General features: G+C 39.5%; 1 protein-coding gene across 1 annotated transcript in view; it reads left to right on the top strand.

Moving 5' to 3' along the window:
- The first annotated feature begins 3873 nt into the window (after window positions 1-3873).
- LOC127451667 (protein sidekick-2-like) overlaps window positions 3874-24495 on the top strand; it is a 237775-nt gene continuing 217153 nt past the window's right edge. Inside the window, exon 1 of the mRNA XM_051716518.1 lies at window positions 3874-4084. Coding sequence (XP_051572478.1) covers window positions 3943-4084 — 142 coding nt within the window. The 5' untranslated portion in view covers window positions 3874-3942. The remainder of the gene's footprint in view (window positions 4085-24495) is intronic.

Here is a 24495-nt window from a genome sequence, read left to right on the forward strand (position 1 = left end):
CTATCATCATCACCATCATCACTTCTACCATCATTATCAACATCACCACCATCATAACTACTATCATAACCACCAGCATCATCATTACCACCAGCACCACCATCATCGTCATCATCACCATGACTACCATCATTATCATTATCACATCATCATCATCACTACCATCATTATCATCACAACCACTATCAGCATCACCATCGTCATAACCATTATCATCATCGCTACTATCATTATTACCATCATCATCATCACCACTATCATCATCACTACTATCAAAATCACCATCATAACTACCAACATTATTAACATCAACACTATAACCATAATCATTATTCTCACAACCACTATCATCACTACCACCATCATTAATATCACCACCATCATAACTACTATCATCACCACCACCACCATTACCACCACCACCACCATCATCACTACCATCATCATCAGAACCATCATTACAACCACTATCAGCATCACAATCATCATAACCAGTATCATCATCTCTACCATAATTATTACCATCTCCACCACCACTAACATAATCATCATCATCACCACTATCGTCATCACTACTATCAAAACTAGTGATTGACCGATATGGGTTTTTTAACGGCTGATGCCGATGCCAATTTCCAGAGAGCAGGGTGGCCGATAGGCCGATACAATGCCGATATATCACACAATTTAATATAGTAAATAACATAAACATAAAATTGCTAAATAATGAATAAACTCTTATTTAGCACTATATTTACTCAATTTCACACTAAACTTTAACTTATAATAATAATATAAAATATAAAATACAATTTTATTTTTAATGGTAGAAAGCAGTTTCTTCTAATTTCTGTTTAGTCATCAAATTTTTGTAATGTATTTGCACATTAAGAAATTGTTAATATATTAAGAAGAAGGAAATAACAGCACACACAGTTGTCCAGCACCCATGGATGGCATGTGCGCATTAATGATCGCATTTTCTAAAAAAATACAGAATCAAACCAATTGCACATACAGTGCACAGTGAATAAGACATTTACTCATAACTCATGTGAAGTGCTTTTACTTTGAAGTTGCTCTCACGCGCTCGTGCGGATCCAGCACGAGCAGCAATCTCCTGAAAGTTTAAATGGCCTGGATCACCTGTTTGGATTGTCATGGAGTGACCATCATGATTTGTGAATCAGAGGAACTTTTGATATTGATCCTGAAGTTTTTGATTCTGGCTGATGGAATACACGCTTCAGAGGAAGATATTAGATGAGCGCTCGATGGGAAGAAAACATTGTTTTTTCGTGACGTTTGTGAATTACATCAGTTTTCGAGATATCTTTCTATTTTCAAAAGGTATATAATAGAAGTTTTATTTATATTTGCCTTTTATCATTAGAAAAGCATGTTAAAGGTGACAAGGAACTGAGGAGAGACTGTTAGATTACGTGCTTCAGAGGAAGATATATGAGTGCTCCACAGGATGCTGGATCTGCTCAAGTTATATGATGCTGGTTTATTACATCTGTTTAAATGAGATATGCACATATTTGCAGATGGTATATGATATTAGTTTTACTGATATTTGCCTTTTTATCATTAGACAAGACAGTTAAAAGTTACAGGGAACTGTTGAGGAGAGAAAGGGAGAATGAAACCGGCGAGCACTTTAACATTATGAGCTCAAACGCATCTGCCGTGGCTCTGTTATGCAGACCGTTTAAATGACACTGTGTTGCACACCGGTCTATTATTGTAGTAACACGATGGCATGTAACAACAAAACAAACTGATTGGTCGTTTACATGTCTCAGTTGCTTCACGTGCAAGCAGGCGATTCTCAGCGCACTCAAGAAACAAATCAGCCAAAGGGGAAGATGTATCGGCCGATGCCTATTATTAAAAAAATCTAAATATCGTCTGATTTATCGGCCTCTGCGATATTTCGGTCGACCACTAATCAAAACCACCATCATAACTACCATCATCTTTACCGTCATCATCATCATTATCATCACAACCACTTTCAACATCGCCTTTATCATAACCATTTTCATCATTGCTTCCATCATTATTATCATCATCACCACCACCATTACCAACGCTACAGCTCCTACCATCATCGTCACCACCATCATTATCACTTCCATCATTATCATCACAACCACTGTCAGCATCACCTTCATCATAAATCATAATGAACACCATCATTATCATCATCATCACTAATTATTATTATCTCCACAACCATTACCATCATTGCAACCCCTACCATCATCATCACCTTTACCAATATCATCATCATAATCATCATCACCACCATAATCATCATCACCATGATAACCTTCATCATCATCATAACTGCTATTATCTTCACCACCTTCATCATCACTATCATCATTATCATCAAAACCACTATCAGCATCACCATTATCATCATCGCTAACATCGTCATCATCATTATCACCACCAACACTACAATCAGCATCACCATTATCATCATTACTATCAAAACCACCATCATAACTACCAGCATCTTCACCACCACAATAATCAACACAACCACTACCATCATCATCAACTTCATTATAACCATTTTCATCATTGCTACCATCATCATGAATTTACCATCACCATCACTACCACTATCATCACTACTATTATCATGATGACTACCATCATTATTACCATCATCATAACCACCTTCACCAATATCATCATCATCACCACTTGAATCATTGTCATCATCAAAATCATCTGCTGTGCTGAATGATTAAAGACAAATTAGTTACACCTCTGCTACCATGCGTATATTTAGAATGTCAGTAAACATTCTGAATGCCCATTGCCTCCTGCTCAGTGTGTGAATGCGGTTTCTGGATGTAACTTAAAACAGTTATGTTGCAGTATGTGAGTCACAGCATGCTTTAGTAACGAGCGCAGGAGTCTTTGGATCTATTCGGAATTTAAAGCCAGATTTGTGTCCTCAGGATCAAAGCTTACACTGAGCCTGCGGTCTCAGACAGAGAGAAAGAGCGGGAGACAGCTAATAATATTTTTGCTCTAGGAGCTTCTTGTCCTCCAAACAGAGCTCTTGTAGTGTGGCGTTATAAGGAGCTAAATACTGGAAATTATGTATTGCTTTTTTATGAATTAAAATTGAAATAAACAATGTTTGTTGTTTGTTTGAGTTGATGAAAAAAAAAACATGCCATTTTACAAAACATGCTCTCGCTGCAGTCAGAATAATCTCCAAACTTTTAGTGATGCTCGATATATACATTATGAACAAAACCATACAGTAAAATAATCGTGGTACTAATGTGATGCACTTCAGTCATGCGCCGCATGGGGGCGACCTCCCGCAGTGAAGAGTTCAGCTTCAGTCCTGAGTTTTCAGCCACTCGTACATTGTTGCTCGCAGTATTGAAAGGACACGGAAACTGCATTTTGGGGGCAATGCTCAAACCACACTGAAGCGGAATATGACCTCATCGAGTCTTTCCTACTTTAAATCTTACTTTTCTCCAGCAGTGGCATTATAGTGCTTCTTTCAGAGCACGGCAGCACCGGAGCGCGTACACTTTGAGAGATGCTTTATCACGCGCTTTTCCTCCTTTGAACGCTAATGACTGCATCATCAGAGCTCGAGTTTTGCTTCATTAAGGATTCTGAGATTAAAAATTCTCTATTCTGCTTCGTAACATATTAACTTTAGTTTAGGTTTAACCCACAACCCTTAATTAATTAACTGAATTAACAGAAAGTGATTAGCATGTGAAGTCGCGTGCTGTTTGCCAGTTCTTAAACTTTGCGTCATTGTTCTTTGGAGCGATATTTCGTTCCTGACGCATACAGACTCTTTTATAGACTCCTCCTCGTTGGGTTTAGACCTGTCAGCGCTCAGTGTCTCGCATTGCTCTGGGTAAACCGGGACTACGGCGCAACATGTATCCAGCGCAGCGCGGGCGAACGCCTGCTGTGGGCGCAGAGACGCGTCGGAGCATCATGTCTAGGCGTGCGTTGTCTCTGAAGTGGGGTGCCGTTTGGATTCTGCTGTTTTCTTTCATCAATAACACTTGGGCGCAAGGTAAGCGTCTCGCATCTTATACTGGCTCCATAGAGAGACCAGGCATTAATGTGTGGGATTTATGAAGTGCCTTGTCAATAAGGAATGCCAATGGAATTTCAGTCATGATTTGGAACCAGTCTTAACGTGATGAACCCCCAAGAATCTTATTAGAATCAAATAGGAATTTAATATTTTCAGTCTGCAATTTATTCAGTAGGATCTTATTTGATTCTTCTTTGAGCCCTTTAGGACTGTTTACAAAGTATGACAAAAATTCCATTTGCAAATGCAATAGCATCCATTCAGGAGTTTTTTTTATTTGTATTTTTTTAACTGAAGTTTGGAGTATATCATATTTGCTTCTGTGATATATGAATCTGTAGGTGACAACCCGACAGATGTGGTTGAAGTAATACCCTGTGGTCAACATGCCCCATCACTTGTAGACCAATCCCATGGGATGTAAATATCACAGGAGCACAACATCAATGCACTCTGTGTTCATTTCTAGTACTTACAACAGCACACCTACACAGTGGGTAATGTTTGAAAAGAGGGGTCTGTTCGGATTTTTATTGCAAAATTTATTGCAACTAATTTGTAATATAATTGTGTAATATCCGGTCACAAAGAAAAGCATCAATGCCATAATCCCTTAGCTATGCCATGTGTCTAGCTGCTGTGGTATACATTATAATATCAGAACATATCAGAAATGAGTGGTCTCGTTTAAATTTCATCATGCCATGTTTGGGTATTTGGTGTATTGAAGACATGGTAAAGAACAGTTATATTAACGTTCAATATTGTGTTAATGAATGCTGCTCTGTGGTCAGGTTTGAAATGATGAAGCAATGTAGACTTGAGCTTCATTTAATGATAACAGATGTCATTCAAAATCAAAGCTGTAACTAGATAATCAGTAGTGAAAATGCAAAAGTTTAAACACTGTGATTGAAAAACCCATATTGATCGTCCACTCTTTTGAATATTTAAGGGGGATGTGGGTGTGTGTGTGGGTCTGCTGTCCCCTGTCCCCTTAAGTGTCTATGCTGGCTACAGTTATTTCTGCCTGATCTCACAGTGAAATGGGAAACACTAGGTTGACTTTTCATTAGCTAAAATCGGTCTGTGCTTACTGAAATCCGAAACACTGCCCTCAGTGGCCAAAGCGGTAAGTATTATTGGGCGCATTGGCACCAGGGTTTCCGTTAGCCGGTAAATAACGGTTTTTGACCATTCAAACGTCCCATAATGTCTGGTGAAAATATTAACACAAAGCATACATATGTTAGATAGAGTACGTTCAAATGATGCAAATGCACTCTGGCTGCACAAATTCCAGCACCAAAGAATAACAGCAGAATGCTTCTGGGCCATGAAAAATCTGAGAAAATAGTAGCTAATTCAAAGACTGCTGTTTTTTTTTATTTTGAATAGTGTGGAAAAGCAACTAGGCATATAATAAATAAATGTTTATCTTTCATTTGACTTAGTTGTGTTGTTATTATTATGCATAGTCCATCACATTACAACAAAAAATTAACACCGAAATGAGATGACCGGATTTGTTCCAATATGTCCAGCAAACACATTGACTGATGATACATTTTCTTAGCAAAAAATTTGATGGGCATGTGTTAGCTCCATTTTCTGGCTAAAATGTCCACTGAGGGGTGTCAAAAGTGAGTTATGAAGCTAGTTGTTTTCAGCTGTACAGGATGTAATAGAGTGAAGAGGAATGCATATTTTATAAACTCTAACCCCCAACTCAAACCCCAAACCTAAACCTAACCATCAGTGGAGTAAAAATGTAATGTTAGAGGGGAAAATGGAACCTCCGAATGATGCTTGTCACTGATTATGTGAATGTTATTACTTCCTGGTTTCAATGCGGGATCCAGATCCAGGGCTACCAGGCTGGTGATGCAGTGCACGTCTGGTTGTGCCACAATGGAACATGAACATACCGGAGCCGATGCAAAAAGGTCTGATGGGAGATGGCGATTGTCAGTGAGTCAGCATAACGTGGCCGATCTTAGGGTACCTTTTAGCAAGGTGTTCTGCTCTGTCCACAGGTCACATTTCTCATCTATTAGCTGCTGTAAAAATGGCCTCGCCATCCGCAGGCAGATGGCTGATATACAGCCCAGCGATCCATCCTGTTTGACAGATCTTAAAGTACTGGCACTGGTGATTCATTCACTGTGAAGAGGCTTGGATAGGCTGAGGTTCATCTGATAATTACAATGCCCTAAGCATTGGTGTGCTAAAAGCAGTACAATCCTTGAGCATGTCTTCATTTGAACATGCCACATAGGGATATAAAGGGCCCCCTGTCTTATGTTAGATGTATTCAAGCATCCCCTATTATGCATGGCACAGTGTCACTGACACTTATTAGTATCCTGCCATGGAGTGTATGCTTACACTAGCACGCTATAGACCTCATCTGTCAGGTGTTTGCTCTGAGCTGCTCAAGGCTTTATTGATCCGATCCTTGTTTTCATCCTTAAGTGTACTTTCAATGCCCTTGGATAGCTTTAAGGGAGCTTAGTGGTGACTGAAAGGAAACCCAGCACTTTGGTCAATGGGTAGAAAATGCTTGCTGAACATTTCTCAACTCCAGTATTTCTCTGGTGATCAATTGCTTGGCTCCACTTGAGACTGCCAGACTTTGTAGTCTTGAACGCCAAATGGGAACCTGTCACAAAAGGTGGCATGAAGAAGAGGCAGGATCCAAGAGCTTTCCTTCACGGAGGGTGGCATTAAACGCCACAGGGGAGCAGCAAGCCTCTGAAGCCCAACGTTCCCCCACGGGGCAGCTGTATTTGTTCTGAAGCTGCCTACTAATGAGTGTCAGTGCGACTGGTGCACAATGCGTGGCAGAATGGTTCAGTCATCCTCACGGAGCTTGGGGAACACAGAGTATTCCATAAATTAGGAGAGCGCAGAAGCCGAAAAGGTCCCTGGTGATGCACAGGTGTCATGTGCTTGTTTTTTTCCCACATCAAAAGGCTGAATATGTTTCTCGTGCTGTGCTTAATAGCGAACCGGGCTCTAATTCCACAGGGATACTTGATGGAGTCCGCACAAGAGACAACTCCAACAGTGTGACACTGAGACAGCTCATTGAAAATCAGGGACCCCCTACCCAAGGTTGGTCCCCTTTAGAGAGTGCTACAAATAACACACTGCATGAATGTTTCTCACACTCTCGGAAAAATTTGGATCCTCCAACGATGATATGCCTAAGGTACCTGTGAACATTGGTGTGTTTGTTTCTGTGGATTTTGACCTAATCCTGCTTGCTATATTGAAATTTCGCCTGCTCTAGGCCTGTCTCGGTGGCACTTGGTTGCATCATTTGACAGCTGTCAGCCATCTTTAAATCTTCTGATTATATTTGATAATCCTCCATGCTTACAAAAATGAATTTTGTTGAAATCCACATATTTATGTGATTAAAACGGCCTGCTCGGTTGTTTAAGCAGGATATTATGTGTAGACACAAACACACATATGCACATACTCACATGCTTATGTCAAGACATCACCATATATTCATTCATACACATGTGGGCGCAGTACTATCATGCAACTGTATAAGGAGGGTCTGACCCATTTGCCTTTAAAGCTTTCGATAATCAAAGGCACAATCTCAGTTTAGATTTGTCACTGCACGAATGTTCGCCTCCTTTCAGAGCACCAATAAAAAGCATATGAACACATGGGAGTCAAGCTCTCTTTTTTTGATGTCCCAGATGGGCCATAAAAGCATGGAAGACCGCAGCTCTCTAGATGCCCCATAATTATGTGGCCGAACACCAGTTGCGGCATATTTATCTCTGTGCTGTGTAGTGGAAAGGTCTCGACATGAGAGCAGATGTCTCGTGAATTTTTGACAAAATGTTTGCCTTTTTTTTTGCGAGCCCTATCAAGACAGCCCCAGCACAGTGCCAAAGGTGAAACAGAGTGACAGCACAGTTCCTGTTATCCCATGCAGCACAGTTCCTTTCTGTGCTGTAGCTTGGGCACCTCGCTTTCTACTGCTGCAGTCTCCTGATGTTTATTCATACAGTTGGTAGACTGAGGAATGAATAAATCACACAAAATGAGGCTTGGCTAGATTATTGGATGTCAAACTTTTCCTCTTATCAGAGTAGTGGCTTACAATAATCGCCCTGAAAAGGACATATGATTGTAGTGGAAGTTGCGCTACAAATAATCATTATCAGTCACTTTTGGTCCTTTGATGGACTGGGTTGTAATTTCCATATTACTCTATTTTAATCCGTTGTTGTCTTTATTTATTTATTTTTGACTGACAAGTGTGAGTTGGCGAAACTGATAAGTTCTGTTTATTAAAGTGCAAGCAAGTAATATTTAAATGTTTCACTGGCTGATATGACAGTCGTCTTGGACTTACACTGACACCTACATTAGTAGCTTGGATGCAGCATTGTGCAAAAGCAATAGCATTCAGTTAATTAATTATCACACATTTGCACGTATACATTGAAATTATTTTTTCCCACATATCCCAGCTAAGCTGGGGTCAGAGCACAGGGTCAGCCATGATACGGTGCCCCTGGAGCAGAGAGGGTCAAGGGCATTGCTCAAGGGCCCAACAGTGGCATCTTGGCAGTGCTGGGGCTTGAACCCCCAACCTTCTGATTAGTAACCCAGAGCCTTAACCGCTGAGCTGATTGTTTTTTATAGGGTTCATTTTATTACCACAAAAATAAATTTCGACTTGTCCTTCCTTTTCTTTAAAAAAGCAAAAATCTGGGTTAAAGGAATATTTCGGGTTCAATACAAGTTAAGCTCAGTCTACAGGATTTGTGGCATAATGTTGATTATCACAAAAAATAATTTTGAGTCCCTCCTTTTCTTTAAAAAAGTGAAAATGGAGGTTACATTGAGGCACTTACAATGGAAGTGAATGGGGCCAATTCTTGGAGGGATTAAAGGCAGAAATGTGAAGCTTATAATTTTATAAAGCACTTACATTAATTATTCTGTTAAAACTCTGTATTATTTTAGCTGTAAAGTTGTTTAAATCGTGATTTTTGTAATTTATTATCCCCTTTTCTCCCCAATTTGGAATGCCCAATTCCCACTACTTAGTAGGTCCTCATGGTGGTGCGGTTACTCACCTCAATCCGGGTGGCGGAGGACAAGTCCCAGTTGCCTTCGCTTCTGAGAGAGTAAATCCGTGCATCTTATCACGTTGCTTGTTGTGCATGACACCGCGGAGTCTCCAAGGATGTGGAGGCTCATGCTACTCTCCGTGATCCACGCACAACTTACCAAGCGCCCCATTGAGAGCAAGAACCACTAATTGCGACCACGAGGAGGTTACCCCTATGTGACTCTACCCTTCCTAGCAACCGGGCCAATTTGGTTGCTTAGGAGACAAGGCTGGAGTCACTCAGACCATTTGAACTCGCGATTCCAGGGGTGATAGTCAGTGTCAATACTCGCTGAGCTACCCAGGTCCCCCTAAATCGTAATTTTTAAAGTCATTTTAGGGTTTTAGAGTTTGTTGACATTACATTGTCGTGGCAACAAAGTTGTAAAATTGGCTATAACTTTACACAGAAAAGGTTAGTAAGTGATTTTATCACACTAAAATCATGTTAACATGCATATTGTTTATGTCTTGTTGCTATACTTAAAAACAGTGAGTATTTTAATGTTTATGGATTGGCCTCTTTCACTTCCATTGTAAGTGCCTCACTGGAACCCAGATTTTTTAAAGAAAAGGAGGGGCAAGTGAAAATAATTTTTGTGGTAGTCAACATTTTACCATAAAGTCTATCGATTGAGCTTAACTTGTATTGAACCTGGAATATTCCTTTAAAAAATATTATACCGGTTGTTATTTTTTTATGTGACGTGTTTATCAGAATGTCTGTGGAAGGTCGTTTAGTCTTGCTGTGTTGTGGGTTCTGGGCTTTTTCTTTTGATTCTACTCTTGCAAATGGTTTCCTCTGGTTTGAAGCCTAATATTAGAGAACCTGTAGACAGACTGTATGCTAAGTCTGTTTCTCACTTCCGTAGGCTTTTAAACGGATTCATTCAAGCGGCAAAACTGTTTGGATTGTGCAGAATGGAAATATAATCAGATAAGTTTAGACTTAGGGCCCCTGCCTTGTAATTGCCGAGAGCCTGAGGGGGTATGACTGTCTGTGTTTGTGTGTGGGCAAAGTGAGTCAGATCTAACATTGCATCCATGTATCGCTACCTTCTAATGCAGTCCCTTAAGACATCTGACAGTTTGCCAGAATTGTAGTCGAGACCAGCTCATCCGAGTCCAAGTCCAGTCCAAGACCAGAGTAGGTCGAGTTCGAGTCAAGACTGAGACCGGTGAGGGCAAAGTCCTAGTCGAGACTGAGACCAGTAAAGTCTAAATCTAAGACAAGAGTTTTTTTTAATCAATTTATTAAATTAATCACTTAAAGGACTATTGACTCTAGGTGCATATCTCAAATAAACCTCATTTTTTATTTTCTTAAGCTTATGTCGGTTAAACTATATTACCAGTTGAGAATAAAAATTAAATAAATGACACAAATTGGTATTACAATTACGACATGTCATTGTTAACAAAATCTCAGTGAAAAACTCAAATTAAAGGTTCAAAGTGCCTGTGTGACTTAGCATGGCACTACATAACTACCAGCTTCTGTATACTATTATATTCCATTCAAGTCAAGTAAACATTAGCTGTACAATAAATAAAATGGGTCTAAAAACCAAACAATAATGTTTTAAATATGACAATGTATATGCAGAAAGTGAATATAAACATATACATTCAATTGGTTAACAATTTCCTCATTTGCACTGCTATATTTCATTCATTGAAAGTCAAGTAAGCATTTCTGCTTACTTTTCCCTTCAAGATTTCATCTCGGGGTACGCACAGAAAGGTATTTGTTTTTTTTTTTTTTTTTTTTTTTTAGAAAACATTCGGTTCTGATGAGATTGAGAAAAGTATTTTTACATTTTCTTCAGTATGTGTAGCATTCATGTAACTAATGGCTAAAGCATTTCTAAAAGACTAGAGGCTGTTCAGACCAACGCAGTGCAAATGAGTATAACATAGGTATCTCCAGACATGTTTTTAACAGCTGATGTTCTTTTTAACTTGACAAAAGAACTGTAAAACAAATTGTGGCACTCCTGCACAAGACGCTAAAAACACAGCAATACTTAATGCAACGGTCAAAGACATCCATTTAGCATGTTTACATAGACAAATCAACTGAAAAACAGCATGGATGGATGCAACAACATTATAAACAAGACATATCACCAATGGAAGTGTAGAGCCGAGGAGGGCGGGGCCGGGCTGGAATGAGACACACCCGGTCCCCAATCAGCCTGTTGGGGCGCCGAGGGATGAAGGCGGCCGGGGACGACAGTTCGAGAGAGAGAGAATTGCAGGCAGCTGTACTGTGTTTTTGGTTGTGTGTTTTGTTTAAATTGTTTATTAAATTATTATTTATATTATTAAGCCGGTTCTCGCCTCCTCCTTTCCACTGAACCCCCTTACACTGGTGCCGAAACCCGGGAAGGAGGAGGGATTCCCGTCGCAGGGTCCTCGACACTGCCGTCCACCCAGGGGAGCGCCGCTGCCGTCCGACGGGGGACGGAGTAGCCCGACCACCCGGATGCAGGGAACGGCCGCCGTCCGCGAGGCGAGTGGGGATGGGACTCCCCGACCGCCTGGAGCGAGGGAGCCGCTGCCGGGGGTGGAGGAGTGCCCTGCCGTCCCCCGGGAACGCGGAGGGGTCGAGAGAAGACCGCCGTCCGCGGGGGGAGGAGGGAAGCGACTCCCCGACCGCCTGGAGTGGTAGGGCTGCTGCCAGGGGCGGAGGAAAGTCCCCACGGGACGCCGGGAACGTGGAGGGGTGTTCTGTCCGCTGGGGGTCGGAGGTCTGACTCTGGTCCGCCCGGGGAGGAGCGGCTACAGTCCGCCTGAGAGGGTGGAGTAGTGATCGGGGACCATGCAACGGCGCATCAGAGAACCGGTGAGTTTCTTTTTTTTCTCTCTCTCCTCTCTCTCTCTCTGTCGCTCCATGTTGGCCTTTCCCTTGCCATTTTGTGTTGTTTTGCCCTCCTGTCTCCTCCCAGGTCGAGGCAGGCGGGGAGGACCCGCCGGCAGTCGGGGCATAAGGCATGCCCCGGAGAGGAAGGGTGGGGGGGGGGATGTACGTCATGCCGGGGGCTCCCCGGCCTGAGGCAACGCCGGGAGGCGTGTAGAGCCGAGGAGGGCGGGGCCGGGCTGGAATGAGACACACCCGGTCCCCAATCAGCCTGTTGGGGCGCCGAGGTATAAAGGCGGCCGGGGACGACAGTTCGAGAGAGAGAGAATTGCAGGCAGCTGTACTGTGTTTTTGGTTGTGTGTTTTGTTTAAGTTGTTTATTAAATTATTATTTATATTATTAAGCCGGTTCTCGCCTCCTCCTTTCCACTTACTTTCCCTTACAGGAAGTTTCTCCAAGTTACCTCTCAAAATCTCTCAGTCTTTTGTTGACTGTAGGTAAATATCCACTTTATCCAATGATTGATTTGTTTTCCATTTTCTAATATATCCCAATACTGTTTTAATGAGTGAAGCTGCTGCAAATTATTGAGTGCAGTGCTTCCTTTGAATATTTTTCAGCAGCGGTGCTGTTGTGCACACATCCGAGAGCCTGCAACACCGGACCCGTATTTATGTACGTCGGTGAAGGAATGGTTTAAAACGACCTTAGAATTGTTTAGATGGGTTATTCATGTTCGTCTTGTCATGTGTGTGTTTATTTACTGGGAGCTTTTGACACTTGAAGGTCTCTGGTAGCTCAGACAGCTGTAGTAATTATGAGATGCCTCAATGCAGAAAAATACTATTTTTATTAAACATAGTGTAAATACAAATAGATAATATAAACCTATTTAACAGAACATACACATATAACAACGATCAACACTACTGAATCACTACACTGTATGACTGACTCCCATCTCATACAGTAACTGCCAAGCATTTATACATTAACACCCAAAAGACACATCCCCTCATTAACTTAAAAGGTGACTAGTTTGCATCCCTAAAGTACTTTGCTTTATTGACCTCAGCTCCTCCATGGTCACTATAATTCTTTTTTTACTGAGCTAAAATTTATAATATTATTTGACTAACAACAAGAAAAAAGTGCACTGGACACAATTGCACCATTTTAGTCTGTGTTTGTTCCACAGTGAGTTTGGCACCCCATGTCACACACACACACACACACACACACACACACACACAAAACATGTTAACTGAAATTAAACATTGAGCAAGCATGCAAAACGATGTTGAAACTGATCAAATCAATTGCACCCCTACAAACATGTACCATGGCAACCGTAGTTCTGCAAAAAATACCACATTGACTACAATTATTGTTAATAAAGTGAAAATACAGTATGTGTAAACCAATAAAATAATTAAAATGGGTGGCAACTTATTAGTCAGGAAAAGATCGAAAGATTCTGAAATGTTTTCACACAGGTGATATCATTTCAAGTTTTATAATAGGCCTAGTAACAATAATCGCAGTAACTATGATATTCTGGCAGAAACTATGGTTTCCATGGTAAAAGTACATTAGTGAGTAATAGTTTTAACAGAACAGATACAATCAAGCTGTGTCAAGCTGACCATTTTTTCATGCTGATGTCTTTCTATTTGTTTAGGATTGAACTATGAAAAATTAACTTAATGACACACAACAATACAAAGTGTTTGTTTGTAAGCAACTTGTTATCCCACTTTGATAGTCAGTATACTAGTGTATTTTTGCTTATCTTTACCATTTCATAAATTCCTAACTATTTTCCTGGCTTACTTGATGAACTGCTTTTCGACTTGTTCTGAATTTTTGCTGCTTTTTCGCGAGCTGCGTGTGCTGCTGCGTGAGGAGACATTGTCTTATATGTTTGTTATTAAAAGAGAATTACTTTGAACTTGCCCACATAAAACATTGTGGGCACTCCTCACTCTTTCTGATACATACGAAAATGGTCTATACAAAACCGACACAAAAATTATTTCTGATTGGAGAGACACGGCAACCGTGGTATCGTGAGGTTGAGTGACAGCCCTTCTGTCTTGCTTGATCTCACGGAGAGAGCGCGTGCTTAACATGGCTTGGCGGCCATGACGTGGGATTCTGGCTCGGCGGCCATGTCGTGGAATTCTGGCTCGGGCGGCCATGTCGTGGAACTCTGGCTCGGCATCCGCCTCCCCCACAGTGAACGTAGAACCAATAATCTGTAGGGCAAGGTCAATATACTGAGCCAGGCTGTGGGTACTCTGACCGCCTGGCAGCAGTAAAAAGATAGACTCAGTTAATCCAAAATGGTAAATGTCTTTGAGGGCAACCTCATTAAAGTCCACCTGGCATGCCAGAGTGCAAAAGTCCTCCATGTAATCCTCCAGGGGACGATTCCCCTGACGTAGGCATAGGAGTTGGATTGCTGGGTTCATATTTGTCGGTCAGGTATTCTGTAACGTTCTGTAACGTCTGTAACGATGTTGTTGGTACTGGCAATGACAAAGACGATGACGATGGAGTGAAGAACCCAAGTGCAAATTTATTCCAACGTGTAATCCAAAAACCCTAACTACAAACATGAATGACACATTAACATGAACTTGACTTGACATAAACTAGACTTGACATGAACTTGAACTCACAACCAAAGTTACATCAACAAACAATACCTGACCATGGTCCATGGAAAACATGAGGGTTTAATACATGACATGGGAGAACACATGACAAGGATAACCAATAAACACTAAGAACTCTAAACAAGATAACAAGACAATAAACCAATGAAAACAAGACACATGAACATGGAGGGAAACATGAAATCACATGACAAGGGAACCACACGACATGAAACAGGAACTAGATTTTCAAAATAAAAGACATGAAAAACATGAACCAACAAAATACACATGACAATGTCTTTTAGTATTACAGCACTGGAATAACATTGTTATAAAGCTTTGATTCTTTTTTTAATGATGGTCAGCCTGGGGGACCAGCTAGACTGGCTGAAGACCAGCTTGGTTAATGTAGGAGACCAGTTTAACCTCGTACAACCCTGCATACACATGCGTGGACGTTGTATTTTGGCTTCGCTATACGTGACGCATAATTTTATTTTATTTAAACCATCTGATCTCAGTTCAGGAGACTCTTTGCTGTCAGTAAAGGGTTAAACTTTCAAAATATGGAGTCATGTGCCAATCTCATCAGAGTTCATCTTTGGGAGAAACGCCAACAAAACTACATCTTGTGAGAAACCCAATTAAGTTTTTACATTGAAACCTGTTTGAGTTAAAAGATTAAGTCTCTAGTTTCATTCACTATTCCATTTTTTAAATTTGAGCAATTTATCACCAAACGCCACGCTGCTAAACACTATGTACATTAATGTGAACAAAAGCACAAGGTTTTCATTAGAAATCCTATATTTACTGTGAATTTTCACATTGAGAATTTCTTTTCTTTTTTTGCATTCAGAGGCTTTATATGGAGTTAGGATGAAAATATGGTGCTTTTCGAACTGTTCTGAGACCAGTGCAGATAGACAGCACACTGGAGGTGAAGTCATTCACTAAATAGGGAGCAAGGGAGCATACTATAGCTTTCCTATAAAGGTAGCCATGTGCACTCAAATGAAAATTCCTATCAAATGTTCAGTTTCAGGCTGAAGAGGATGGCAGACAAGGGACAATGGTAAGCAGCACATAGATTCAGAATTTATAATGTATAATTTTATTTTAACATGGTGGGCAGTGATTTGATGACGCTGGTCATCACTTTGAATCAGAAAAATTGTGCTAATTTCTGATTGGTAAAATGCTTCAGCACTGGGTGTCACTTATATGTTTGACAGTGCAAAGACAGAACATTGAGATTTTGTTGCCAAAGTAGAAAAAACTTTGTAACATACAGTAAAAGTCAAATAATTTCTACTGTATTTGTATAGTTTTTTATTTGTGCTTTTCCCAATTCACATTGTTCAAAATCAGCTTTACAGAAAATCAGCTGTAATGCCTGTAACATGAATAATCAACGCTCCTAGAAACATATACAATTTGATAAAAAAAAATAAAAAAAATCTGACTTTCTATAGCTTGGTATTATTTAAAATTTCACAACTTAGTCCTGCTGTCAATTTTTAGGAAAACTATTTGCTTTTTGCATGTTTATTAGGTGCTGCTAGTTACAAATCAAAAAGGGAAATGGAAAATGCACACAGCATTCACATGCAGGTCTCAGGAGGTTAAACCAGCTAAAACCAGCAAAGCTTCTTAGACCAGTTTACTCTCTAAAATTAAGAAAGCACCATAAAGTATTGTCAAAGTAGACAAATGCATCTCTCTGCAACACTTCCCTACATTAATTTATAGTCTTTGAAGTCCAAACAGATGCAGGCGTGAAGCGTTCCTCACTGTTTGGCTTGGTATAGGTTGTCTTTGGCAGCAACACAGATGAATTATTTGTAAAATCCTTATCAGCACCAAATTGAATCCTGTGTATTTCCACTAGCACCATTTGGCTCAGGAATCTCAGGCTGGCTCCAATCAGTAAGCAAGCAGTTGCTGTCAAAGACCAGCTGCTGGAGGCTGATCACTTGATGACAATAATGAGAATCCTTCAGTTTTATAATCTGCTACTCTCTTAATATTGCAACAACTTTCAGTTGAGAAGAAACATCAACACGGCAGCCACAATCTTATTAATTTCTATTTATTATTTAAGCAGAGGACGTATTAATGTTCATTCACAAACATTACAACACAGTACTTCAGTATGTATTGCATTCAATCAGTTCATCCAAACCGAAAACCCAAAACTATGTCTCACATATGGCTTTCTTTCTTCCATGGAACACAAATGGAATGAATCTCACGAACTGACCCAACTGGTCTCAGTCACCATTCACTTTCATTGTATGGAAAAAGGCACAATGGAAGTGAATGGTGTGGCTGGCAGTCCCTAAAATTCTGTCTAACATACATTTGTGTTCCATGGAAGAAAGAAAGTAATTGAATGATGACAGAATTGTCATTTCTGGGTGAACTAATGGCACTTGAAGGTTTATGTTAATCTGTTTATTTTTGTGCAGTCTCTATAAAATACTACAATAAATGAGAACTGATCTTAAGGTTGCTCTAGGAAATGACATTTTGTTTTGTTCTGTTTTTCTTGGGATGTCTCTGTAATTGTGAGTGTCTTGCAAATGACCAATTTAATGTGTTAATAGATTAGTGACATTTAATTTGGACTGTTGTTATTGCAACGAGGTAGAAGGCACAAGAACAGTCAATTCCGGCACAGCCTGCACTTCATATTGGTACAACTTATAGATGCTATAGAACAAACACCAACATGTTAGCCACAATCTCATTAATTTCTATGTATTATTTAAAGACTCTGGTTCCTTGCTTAATAAATGTCCCTGTTCTTATCGTGCATTCATCAGTGCATATTATTCTAAAGAAAAAGAACGTTTGTTTGCATAATCTTTCATCAAAATGTAATAACTTTTTTCACCTCTGAAATTACTGTTCTTTCCTGCTGATGTAACCAAAGCCGCTTGAGTTGGGGGGGGGGGAATTTAACCAGTAATCCAATCAGCTTCTGATGGATAAGGCTTCACACAATACCTGAGCTCAAAACAATTCAACTAACCAATGTAATTCTGTAATAGAATCTTTTAAACTTGATTTTGTGGGTAGATAATTTAATATTTAAGGTGTGTGGAAAGACTGCAGTGTTATAGAGGGAATATGCTATAAGACTGAATGCTCGATGAGGGGATTGTCAATAATGAAATTCTTGCCTTTGGAGAAAATTCATTATTTCAGGGCTTGTTTAAATAAAAGAGCATCAGCTTGAGTGAATTTTGTTTTCATTTTCTGGTTGTTTACTGTGACGTAGAGGGTAAAATGCCTGTGGTATTATAGGCTTAATAAATGTTCTACATGTGCACTTGCTTTCAGGAAATTTGCTAATAATCTCAAGGCAATTGTTGTATTTTTAAGATAAAATGGATATGGCTGGCTGGTGTGTGTGTGGGCGGGTTTGGGTGGTTTATGAGGAAATTATTTTAGGTTACAAACTGGTAATTAAAAGGGTTTGACGCTATAAATGTGGTTTATGAGGACATTTCTAGTGTCCCCATAACTCAAATCGCTTAAAAAAACATACTAAACTATGTTTTTTGAAAATGTAAAAATGCAGAAAGTTTTTTGTGAGGGTTAGGTTTAGGGGTAGGGTTAGGGGATAGAATATATAGTTTGTACAGTATAAAAATCATTATGTCTATAGAGAGTCCTCATAATGATAGCTGCACCAATGTGTGTGTGTGTGTGTGTGTGTGTGTGTGCTCTTATGAAGTGTTTCTACAGTGAAGGTTCTTTCTGTTGAAAAACATCAAGTGTCTTTTGAAGAGACCTTGGCCACTGACTTTCTTTGCATCGAAAATGAAATTAGCAAATCTTTCAAAGCAATCTTGTCATGACAGAATGACTCTGGAAGTGGGACCAATCTGATGAAATTCTGACAGAACGTCACTTTCCTGCTGCATACAAGCTTGTTTTAAGCCCCTGGACTGTTCTGTGTAAACATTTACACAATGGAAAGCTTGACTGAAGGGAAACAGCAGCAAGAAACAAAGCCCTCAACAGCTCTTCTCCTATTCAGCGTCATCCTCCTGGGAAACTGAGAGTGCATTCTTGTGTTGTGAATAAAATAAAGTGAATAAAGTGGCAACACAACCGAATGATAGAGACATTGATAGAAAGATTGAAATGGGAAGGGGGGAGAGAAACAGAAAAAGAGACGGAAGCCTTGTTTTTCTTTCTTTTTTTGTAAAAAGCTCTAGCGCTACCCATTTATGTGTAAAACGATTGCGCTTGGTTGTTCTGGCCCTACATGCTCAACAAACAAAAAAAAAGGTGCTCATTCCAAACTCGGCCAATCAGAATGTATATAATTTTACCCACAGAACCTTTTAAAAGATCTTCTCCTCTTTGTTTATCAGACCATTTTTCTCCCAGGAATAAATATACCTCTCTACATCTACACAGAGCAGTGCTGCAAACCATTTTGAGCAAGTTTTTTTTCTTCAAGATTTCAGGTTTTCCCTTTAAAGGTCCAGTGAAAAAAATTGGGGTTTTGATGATTTTAGTCCATGTCTGTCAGTTTTGAAGCCATCTATATGCTAGTGTACTCCTAAAAGTTGACAAAATTAACATTTAGCAGATATAAATGGAGTAGTGGTGACGTAGTGGGCTAAAGCACAGGACTGGTAAGCAGAAGGTTGCCAGTTCGAGCCCAACAGCCACCACCATTGTGTCCTTGAGCAAAGCACTTAACTCCAGGTTGCTCCGGGGGGACTGTCCCTGGATTGTGCACTGTTATTCGCTTTGGATAAAAGCTTCTCATAAATGTAAATGTACAGTTTTTATCTGACGGAAAAATGCACCAAAAATATGATGACTCATCTCACACTTAGGGGCATATCCAAATTATTGCCCAATCAAATGCTCTTTAAAATGAAAATGGCTCCTCCCCCTAATACCGCATGCCTCTGACTAGCTAATAGCAAATAATGGGTAACACCTGTGACAGCTAATGGCTTTTTCAAAGAAAAGGACAAGCCTATCGATGTGCCCTACCACAAATTACTGTTTCAAAAGGAAATACGTCAAACCAGCAGGGGCGGTACTACTATGCAATCTTTATGGTGGGGTCTCTTTATCGAGGGTGGGGGGATGTCCCCCTCGATCATTTCGCCATTGGTCCAGGATGGTTGTTATATTTCATGTTTCAAAATTGTTTTTCGGCATTGTTCCAGGGGTGATCAGAAGCACTAGAAGGGAAATATAGTGCGTCAGGATCCACATCTCCTTATTTCCTCCCTTGAACTTCTAATGAGTGCTTAGCAGAAGTTACTGTTGAAGATTGAGTCTGTAAGAGACAGGAAGGCATTTCAGAAACCGCAGAATGGCCATTGTGTCAGTGGATGGAAATGTCTTAGATTGTGAAGTTGTCTCCTGTCTCGTCAACCCCCTCCTCCCTATCAACACTCCCCTCCATCCTTTGGCAGTGAGCCTGGACATTTGGCTGGCTGGGTGCCCCTGGCTGCATCTGAGTGCCTTGTGCTGGGTATTGATTAGGACAAACGTTGAGCTCTCGCTACCATCCCTGGCTCAGCTCGTGCGAAATGTGTGCCTGTTTGATGTCACTTGTGTTCTTCTTTTCCTGTCTTGCATCTCATCTGCGTTTCTTCAAATGCTAGGAACGTAGGATGCCTCCTGCAACCTTGCTTGATGTTTCTTTACATCACACCTCCCTTGGAAAACCAATTGACTGGTGCTTTGAGGTGGAAACTCATGGCCCCCTGTGTGTTTCTGAAACTTGTACATGTGTGTTTACACATATATGTGTATACAAGACATGCACAGAATATATAAATATTGATTCACTGTCACTACAACACAGTCCTTCCACTTAGAGCTTCAGTATTTTTCATATATAGTCAGTTGTAGCTTTAAAGAAAATTCCGTCATTATTTACTTTATTCCAAACCTGTATAATGTTAGTTTTTTTTACATTGGAACACAAAAGGAGAAGTTTTGTAGAATTTTAATGCAGCTCATTTTCATACAACATCAGTTTGTAGTGACCATACCTGTGAAGATCCAATAAGGACAAAAAACACATAAAATCTTCCACTCTGTCCATGTTCTGAAATCTCTTTTGTGAGGTGCCTTTATCTCACCAAAGAAACAAAGGTAATTCTGCTAGGTATTTCCACAATTCTGATTTTATTTCTTATAATTGCACGTATATGTTTCGCAATTGCAATTTAATATCTTGCGGTTTCCAGTTTATATCGCGCAATTCTTTTTTATATAAATTGTGAGTTTATATCTCACAATTTCAAGTTTAAATCTTACAATTAATATTTTATTTCTATATACTCTACTTTTTTTATACTCCTAATCCCTGGCGGGATCTGTCTACCAAACTTCTGTGATTGTGTCCAGATTAAAAAATGGCTTGATGCATCTGTATTGACGACAGAATATCATTGGTTCTTACACGTGTTGTAACCAAATGCAATGCGCAAGTTTGATAATGTGGGATGGAGAATGAGGTTTGAAAGCTGAAGCGTAGGGGAATATTTTTCCTGAATAGTTACTTACAGTTCAGTCTATTATGTGGACTACCTTTATGCTTCTTTTATGATGTTTTTTGGTACTTTTTGGAGCTTGACAGCCATGGTCACTATGAACTGTTGTATGGAAAAGAGCTGTGAGAGGATTCTTCATAAAACTTTGAAAAAAATAACTTAATGCACATTTTTTTGTGCCAATTTTATGAAATAGTCCATTTATTTGTTATAAACGCTGGCTGATCTTCTCAAGCTAACGAGTTGCTCTGGGAAATGGCATTTTGTTTTGTTCTGCTTTTCTCTGTAAGGCTCATTAATTGTGAATGTCTTTCAAACTGACCAATTTAATGTGTTAATAGATAAGCAACATTTAATTTGGACTGCTGTTATTACAATGAGGACAAGGCCCAAGAAAAGTTAGTTCCACCACAGCATCTGCCCTGACTGATTTAGCGAGGGTTAGCGGAGCTAGTGAGGTTAAATGGGAAAACTGTGGTGCATTGCTATTTGCTCCTCTCAGAGTAATGATTACTGACAGGGATAAAAGAGATCCAGCGCATATATATATTTCGCTGTTCATTTTCATTTTCAAAGGGGGCATGGAAGCAGACCAATTAAAGTCTTTATTGGTGTGATACATATACAGCAATGCAAAAACATGTGTGCCAAATTCTTGACTGACACAAATAATCTTGTGTGGCCACACACCGATGCTAAATTACCCCCTAGATTTCAGAATAAAAGCATTGCATTTGAGTTCGGATTTGAAATGCATCCAGAAGCATCAGTGTTTCCTGTATTGAGCGGACCAAATTCACCATGTCTGCCATTATAATTAATTATGGTCAATGCAGAAACATGTTTGAAAGAGGGAGATGCTCTTTGTAAAATAAACCCCTGTCATGTCTGTTTCTGTTTATTAGTGAGACCATACAAAGGAAAAGAGAGCAAGAGATGAAAAAGGGGAATGAAAGAGAGTGCACTGGAGAACAGATATTGAGTATTGATACAGTATAGAGTAGTGCACATCCCAAATAGCTAAGAAAGCTACAAGTAACATGTATATTTGTGTCTGTATACGTTTTGCTCTGGTAGAATATACTTTCTGAAGACTTTTGAGACCCCAGTTTTGCTTGAGTGTGATCCCATAGAACATTGGTTCTAGTTTTTTGGTTCTAGTGGTAGTGTTTCTCTATCTGTGTGAAGGCAATACTTGTATGACCTAGGGGTGGGGGAAAAAATCATTTCCGCAATGCATCGCAATTCATACTCAAACGATTCTGAATCGATTCTCAAAAGAATCAGAATCGATTCTGAGTTCAGTTTAAATCACGGCAGAGCAGTGGCGCACGCCAAAGACAGATGTAGAGACAAATATGCGATTTAAGTGCATACACTGAAGTCAAGTGCACAGACACGACTGTTTGCAGACCAGCTTTATCAAACACATGACCATTTGTGCCCGAATAAAGCTACAATCCCGAAATTCTTTCGCAAACCCACGTACATAGCATTCGTGATAACAAGCCAATAAACAACATGAAAGACGAGCTCGCACCCATTATTGTACTGATTTGCACACAACGGGGGAAAACATAGAAGAAAATATTGACGAGGTAGTGGTTCAGGAGATGTTGGTGATGTTTTTATTTAATTCTTTTTTATTTTTTTCGATGCCTTTCTCTACTCTTGCGTGCTCTCCATTTAATTGGCTTTTGCTTTATTGCCGGTCACTCGCTTGTCAGGACGGTGCGCACACCTGATGATAAAGGTTTGAAATCCATCGTAGCTTTTGCGACAGGGTCGTGCGATCTTCTACTCGCAGAGCAAACAGATGGAACAGTGCATACGAGATGCTTGATAAACTTCTGAAGCAACAACTATGCTATTTAAACCGCTTTACTATCACCTGTGTAGGTGAGGAGAGGAGAAGCTAACAGCTGCACTCTCATAGAAGCAGATATATCTCTCATCCTGGACCAGCAACTTCCAGTTGTGGTTAAAAATTAAAATGAATAGCATGGCATAGATTAATTTTAAATAATAGTTAAATACTATTAAATGATTTACGATGCTTAAAAAAAAAAAATATATATATATATATATATATATATATATATATATATATATATATATATATATATATATATATATATATATATATATATATATATATATATATATATATATATATAATCAGTTTAAGTAATAGTATTCAGTGTGTTTTGATGGAGAACCAATATTTTTTTTTTCTTGTGCTTTTAAGAGATTTTTTTATAAGGTTCTAAAGAAAGAAACTGAAAAACTGAGATACTCTTTTAAACTATAGAACCATTTATTTAATCTTTTGGATATTCCATGTTTTGTTCACAGCTCATACTGAATGTAAAAGGCCAATTTATGTAATGTGACTCATTCTGATTTTTTAAAACACCTGTTAAATAAAAAGCTGAAAGGGAAAAAATAGAGTAAAAAATAAATTTTGAAGAAACTGAAAAAAGAAAGAAATTGAAGGGCAAGATGCATCGTGATGCTTCGAGAATCGTTTTATAGTCGAATTGTTACCCTTTGAATCGTAATCTAATCGAATCACGAGGCCAGTGAAGATTCACACCTCTAGTATGACCCCAGTTTTTTGTTTATGGGCGATACAGTAGAACAGTGTTTCTCAAACTTTATGTTCAGCGTGAGCAACTCGAGTTCAAATTCACAGTTTTTGAAGGCACATGGGGTGACGGCTTTCTTGAGGGGCTCAGCACCTCAGAAGTCAGCAGAGAGCGAAGGTCATGGCGTCCCTGCATCATGTAATTAATTCCACTGAAAATTTTTAATAATGTGTATGTTTGGAAACAGTCATCATTTTTGCAATTCGGTTTGGTGCCATTATGAGCTTGAAATCTCTTGTTTTGTTCTTGGATTATTAATAAGTTTTGCAAATATCCATGCAAGATTTCTCACAGCTTCATTTCCATATACTGAAAATGAATGTGGATGTACTTTTGTTGAAATGCTGCTTATTCATTTAGCTCTGATTCAAGAAATATCTAGCTTTTTTCCTATACATTTAGACCCCATCGTCTGCACAAATGTTTTGATCTGCGCATAAGTGTGCAGACATTGCTCTCGACTATCTGTGGCGTTGTCCTTACCCTGTGCTTAGGTAAGGTCTATTCTTTAT

This window comes from Myxocyprinus asiaticus, chromosome 14 (assembly GCF_019703515.2).
Source record: "Myxocyprinus asiaticus isolate MX2 ecotype Aquarium Trade chromosome 14, UBuf_Myxa_2, whole genome shotgun sequence".
Taxonomy (NCBI): domain Eukaryota; kingdom Metazoa; phylum Chordata; class Actinopteri; order Cypriniformes; family Catostomidae; genus Myxocyprinus; species Myxocyprinus asiaticus.